This window comes from Semicossyphus pulcher, unplaced genomic scaffold (assembly GCF_022749685.1).
Source record: "Semicossyphus pulcher isolate SPU_LCO1_2020_fin unplaced genomic scaffold, fSemPul1.0.p SCAF_22, whole genome shotgun sequence".
NCBI lineage: Eukaryota > Metazoa > Chordata > Actinopteri > Labriformes > Labridae > Semicossyphus > Semicossyphus pulcher.
The window spans coordinates 6,789,149-6,795,302 of NW_027211696.1; the positions used below are offsets into that span (position 1 = coordinate 6,789,149).

General features: G+C 42.8%; 1 protein-coding gene across 1 annotated transcript; it reads right to left on the minus strand.

Annotated features, from left to right (window-relative positions):
• Positions 1-1,072: 1,072 nt before the first annotated feature.
• LOC138602077 (alpha-(1,3)-fucosyltransferase 7-like) lies at positions 1,073-4,011 on the minus strand. Its single transcript, XM_069673465.1, has 2 exons — positions 3,939-4,011; positions 1,073-2,262 (listed from the first exon to the last, which is right to left on the minus strand). The coding sequence occupies exons 1-2, from the start codon at positions 3,939-3,941 to the stop codon at positions 1,165-1,167; spliced, it is 1,101 nt and encodes a 366-aa protein (XP_069529566.1). The 5' UTR covers positions 3,942-4,011; the 3' UTR covers positions 1,073-1,164.
• Positions 4,012-6,154: the final 2,143 nt, after the last annotated feature.

A 6,154-nucleotide genomic window follows, 5' to 3' on the forward strand; every position in this document is an offset into this window, starting at 1 on the left:
CTATATACATAAAGGTAGTGTTGTAATCAAGACCACACTAACCGAGACCGAGACCACGTATCAATGAAAAATCATCACGAGTGTGACCAAAATACAACGGTTTCTCTTTTTCAAATTTAAGTTTGCCTTTAAATAAATGTCTCTCGTCGTCCTGGAGTAGTTTAGTTGACAGATAATGAGGACAGAATGATTTCTCTGCTTCTGCACTCTCCCTGCCTTATGAAGGAATTACAAATTCACAAACAAAAACCGCATGCTTTGATGATGAGGTGTTTTCATGTCAAATGTCCCACTGTAACCGAAGACATTCACACTCAATGACTGACAATTTCGCGGACATCTCTGGTCCAACACATACACACAGCCGCTCCTCGTGCCATCTCCATCCACTCCCACTTGTGTTAAGGGTGTTGGGGAGGCCGCGGTTGTTACCGGGAAAACAAACAAACTATAAATTAATTTAAGTTATCGGTTGCATTTAGAGACGGAAGACTTCCTGCTTATCACTGTAATGGCGTGGACAAATAAAGCAGTGGTGGTCTCGGTTGGTCTTGATTAAAAATCAGGAGTCCGCTTTGTCCGAGACCGATTAAAAATGCGTTCAATTCCGAGACGAGACCAAGACCTTCAAAAAGTGGTCTCAAGACCAATACTGACCCTGAGTACTACGACACTACGTGAAGGTACAGCCAAGCAGCTCTTTAGCCTAGCTTAACTTAGCTGTACCAGTAACTCTTAAGCTGTAAACAATTATTCACTTGATATATTTTGTAGCTTTGGACAGAACCAGGCTAGCGGTAATGCTAACCTAAATTAGCTAGCTGCTGACTGTAGCTTTGTAGAGTGGTATCAATCTTTTCATCCTTCTCCTATCAGAGCAAATAAACATGCTTCCCAAAATAACTGTTTTCTTTTCAGAGAGATGCTTAGTTTAAAGTGCTGTGGATTTAATCCACTCAGTTATTTTTTGAAGTATGACGTAGTTAGAGCGTGTAAGTTGTGTGACTTGTGCGCATCAGAATACATGTTCCCACAGTGTCCTTTTCAAAATCAAAAATGCTTTCTTTGCAGATGTATTTCTTGTCACAGCATTAACACTAAAACTGACAAAATGTGATAAAATCTTTAAGCTAACAGTGAAAAATTAACTGCAACAATCCACGCTCAAGTGCTACTAGCATTGACCCAGGCCTCCAGGTCAGAGTAAACTTTGTGCTGAGGTAAACTGTGGTACTGTGAGCAGATCTTACACAGTCTCTCCTTCCAGTCTGTGGACAGCTTCACTTTCCACTCATGTTTCCAGGTGAAATATTCACTGTAGCGTTTGTTATCCTCTGCAACCTGTTGTAGATACTTCCCTAAGTCTTTTACAGATTTAAACTCATCAACGTGGATGAAAGAATTAGGAGGAGCCACAGCTTTGTAGTCATCTCGTGACGGCCCCATGACGACAGGCACTGCGCCGCCTTGGTAAGCGTTCCTCCACAGCTTCTCCGTGATGTAATCTTTACCGACCGAGTTCTCAAACGCCAAATAGAAATAGCAGTGTGATATTGTAGCTAAGAGGGCTCTAGAGGTGAGGGGTCTCTTTGTCCAGCGGCCGTAAACCTTCACAGGAACGGTCTCGCTGAGCTCCTTGTACACTTTGCTTCTGTTGTGCTGGCTTTTGTAGTTGCTGATGACCCAACAGACCAGAGAGCTCTTATCCTGAGGGACGTCTTCTACAAGTTTACCTTCATCCGCTTTCGGCAGCAGCTCGCCGTAGGGTACAGTGACATCAGCATCCCTCCTGAAGGTTATGGTCATGTTGAAGTGATTAGCAAACTGCCTCAAGTTTCCATTGTACACAGGAGCCTCCAGGGACATCCAGGCCCACCTCTGGCCCTGCGGACGTGGAAGGTCAACGGGCAGCTTCTGGCGGCCTTCTACCAGCTCTCTGTTATGGAACACCACCACATCTGCCGAAGAAAACATGGACCGTTTGTCCGCCAGTCTGCAGCGAGGGATGCCGAAGAGGTCCCAGCACACGTCGCCCCTTAGGCGGAACGACCTGCCAAAGGGCCAGTACCACAGCAGGACAGTCACGTTTTTGCTGCTGCGGATCGGGTTGGTGGAGGCGGAGGGATTTATGGCTGTCAGGGCCTGGAATCCCCTCGGCCATCCGTTGAGAAGACAAAGCGGTAACACACAGAGAAAGGAGAGGAGGAGGAGGAGGCTCCTCTTCATGGAGCTGAGCTTGAGCTTTGTAGTGTTAGCACACCCCTGTCGCAAAAAGGAAGCGAGAAGCAGAATTATAAAGAAGCAATGATGTTTGTGGCCCTTTTAAGCCGATGTTTAGTGACCATATGAATGATTTATTTTATGTTTTAGCTTGAAGTTTGGATCAGCTCTTTATACTGTGTCACTCATCAATTAGTTTCCTTATATTTCTGACATAAAAATCTATCAATTTTTATTTATATGCCACCAAATCACAACAAAAGTAGTCTCATGACACTTTACATGTCAAGCTAGTCTAGACTGCACAGGTAGAGACAGGTAGAACCTGACTCACTCTTTCAAGACCAACCTCTAGAAGCTCTGGCGGTGTAGGGGACGTTAACTCCACCACGGCTACCCTCTGGTTTGAACCTTTATACACTAGACGTAATGATTTTACTCACTTATACTTTATTCATTTCATAGAACAGCGGTTCCCAACCTTTTCTGACTTATGGCCCATTGAAAATCTAAAAAATGTTCGCAGCCCACGTCCAACCATCATCAATATGGAGACCAAATAATACCTTCTCAGAGCACTTTTTATAAAAGCAGCTGTCCATCAACACCACACAGAAATCAGATACTAAAAGTGAGGGGCTGTCTGCAATAGGCTAATTAATGAATAATTAATTACAAATTAAATAACAGTAAAATGTGTTAAAAATGTTAAATGTTTTAAAAATCAAGTATTTAAAACTTTTTAAAAATAACAAAAAATCATTTTTTTAAAACTAATAATTTGGTGGCCCACTTGCAATATCCTTGCAGCCCACCAGGGGTCCCCGGCACACAGGTTGGGAATGGCTGTCATAGAACATACCTTACTTTCTGTTAAATAGCAAATCAGGATGAGTAACTTTAACATTTGAGACTTTAGACACAATATACTGTGGAAAATATTAATAACATCAGCCTGTCCTCCTAATGAAAGATGATACTGACAGAGCCGATTCTGGACATCCTTTAAGCATTATGTTTGAGATATCTAAGCTCTAAATCTCAATTTTAGGATATGCTTTATAAATCCCAGAGGGGAAATTCAATTTTATCAGTGTGTTTTTCACACATGGGCCTGAAATACACACATGCACAAACAAGACCCTATGGACATGCATTAATAGGGAGATATCAGAGTGAGGGGCCTGCACATGGACATGCGCCCCGAGCAGTTGGGGATTCAGTACCTTGCTCGACGGCACCTCAACAGTTCCCAGCGAAGGAACCGAAACCTCTCCAGCTACCAGCCCCAATTCCTTGCTTGGTCTGTACCGGGACTTTAAACGTCCACCCTCTGGTTCCCAAGCCAAGTTCCTAGCTACTGTCTACCTTTACAAATTAATTTAATTTGCAATCATGTCTGCTGCAATAATTATCTATGAATACAAGAGAAGTAGCCCTACATAGTCAGGGACAACATGCATTTTAAACAGGATGGCAGCTGGCGGGCATAAAGAAGAAAAACAAGACACCATCTCAAAGGGGGGATTCTGGGTGTGGCAGTCATGACTGTTATGATTTGTTGCTTTGGGGTTTAAATTAAAAACACTAAATTAATTAATATATAGTTACAAGAAGGCTGTCTGTGAAGACAACAGAGCTGTGTATAATAAGTAATAGCTCTAAAAGAACTGAAGAAAGAGCTTCATTGGGCCATAATGAATTGATTAATGACTCACCATCAGGTACCCGATTCAGCCAGTACGAAGAGGACAAAACCATCACTCAAGAGAAACTTCTGTGAGCTTCCTGTCTTTCCTTTAAAGACAAAAAGAAGAGCATACATTATCATTCCCTCATTGTTGAGAGGATGTTTTAGTCCCCAGGCCCTGCTGCTTAAATGAGGAGATTATTGTTATATTTAGGCAGCAAGAAACATAATACAAGTATATGTGCAAGCAGAGGTTATGACTTTCCCCCCCCTAAAAACTGTCCTTTCAGAGCCTCCATAGCTTTTGCTCAGAGTTACAAACTCTCAACAGGATGTGGTGAAAGATTTATGTTGGCAGTGCTGTTCTCCTCATTGGCAGTTTAAGAGTGTAGGAAGGTAGAAATGTCTCACCTGCTAATGTTCAACCCTGAATGTAATGTACCATTTACAGCAGTAGGATAACCACACCAAGGCATGGGCGATATAGGCGGTTGCATATGGGTGCCACGTTCTGCAGAATGCTGGCTTGAGCCTCAGATGTTTTGCCGGTGTAGCCCTGATTATAATATTAAATTTAAACCTACTGCTAACCGCTTCCTCCGACACAAGCTACAAGTTTGAAAGAGAGGAGACATGAAGGGGCGTTCAGGTCCAGTTTGAAAAAACACAACTCTATTTATTTAGCTTGTTCCAAAAGAAAAGGAAGAGTCAAAAGAAGTCTGAAACAACTTAAAATAACTGTTTTTTATGACAGTAGGTGCTGCTGTTTAGCTAGCGTGCCACACATGAGAAATACCACATCATACTTTAATGTGACACAGATGGAAGAGAGGGAAAGCGGCAGATGATGAGAGGTGAGTGGTGAAGACACTACACTGCATGAACTATGTCCAGAAATGTGTATGAATGAAGGAAAAACATTTTAATATTACAATAGGAATGACTTAGACCTGTACTATAATATTTATTGAGATGTTAAGGATGTGTAACATAGCATTAAAACAGAGGTTCTCCCAGGGGCAGATCCCCCAGCCCTCACATAAAGACCCTAAAATCCCACCACACTGTCACGCTACATCTACTTAACATGTTTTACACCTACCATGGAGGCATGTGAGACTATTAGCTGTCACTAAGAGTTCTGCTATAACTGATCTCGATGGTTGTGGGGTAGTACAGATATTAAGGAAAGGCTCCAAATCTGGTCTAAGGCACCAAAAAGGCTTGAGTCGACCCTGGAGATAAGGAAGCTAAAATCTTTGACCTACAGCAGCTCATTTTGTGTTTTTTTGTCATCAATAGAATACAAAAGAAGACACTAACCTGATCTAAAGAGGAGTCTGCTCTCTATCCTCCGTCATCACAGAAGCTGGTTGCGGCTTGCAGGAACCTGATGGTTTAGCACCCTTTTCAAAGAAGCTGAGGTGTGGCTCTCTGACTGATATCAGCAGCATCGCGTTACAAGCTCCGAGCATCTTAGTCCTTCCTTCCACATCTTAGGCTTTCAAGTAAATGTGATATAAGTAGCACTTCTGCCTCCTGATCTTGTTTCTCTGCAGGAGCAACTGAGCGCAACCAGGAGGAGTGTGCTGCATGTGTGCACTGATGGGAAAAGAGGAAATGTTGAACATGATGTTGAAATAAGAAGGGGATTGCACAAGGTGAGTCATCACTGAAGGCAAAGGAAATGTTTTTATTAACTCAAATCTGGGTGTCAGAACTAGATGCTCAGCAGAAAGACAGGATGTTTTTGAGTAAGAGAGTTTATTATTTTCCATTCATACAAAGAAATTAGTATTAACCAGGCAAAGACAGTTCACTGCACTGTGCAGTTCCTGAAGTAAAAGTTGCAATATTTGGGCGAAAGGTTTACTTCGAAAGCAGAAGTCCTGCAAAAGAAATCTTACTAAGTAGAGTAAAAGTATTCATCATGCAGAATGACCAACTGTAGAATCACATGTACAGGAGGGGTCGGAGCCTATCCCAGCTGTCATTGGGCGAGAGGCGGGGTACACCCTGAACTGATCACCTGTCAATCACAGAGCTGACACATAGAGACAGACAGCCTTTCATGCTCACACTCACATCTATTTCAGAGTCACCACCAATGAACCTAACGAGCATGTCTTTGGACTGTGGGAGGACGCCGGAGTACCCAGAGGGAAACCACGCATGCACAGAGAGAACATGCAAATTCCATATACTTCGTCCGAACCGGGATTTGAACCAGAAACGTTCTAGCTG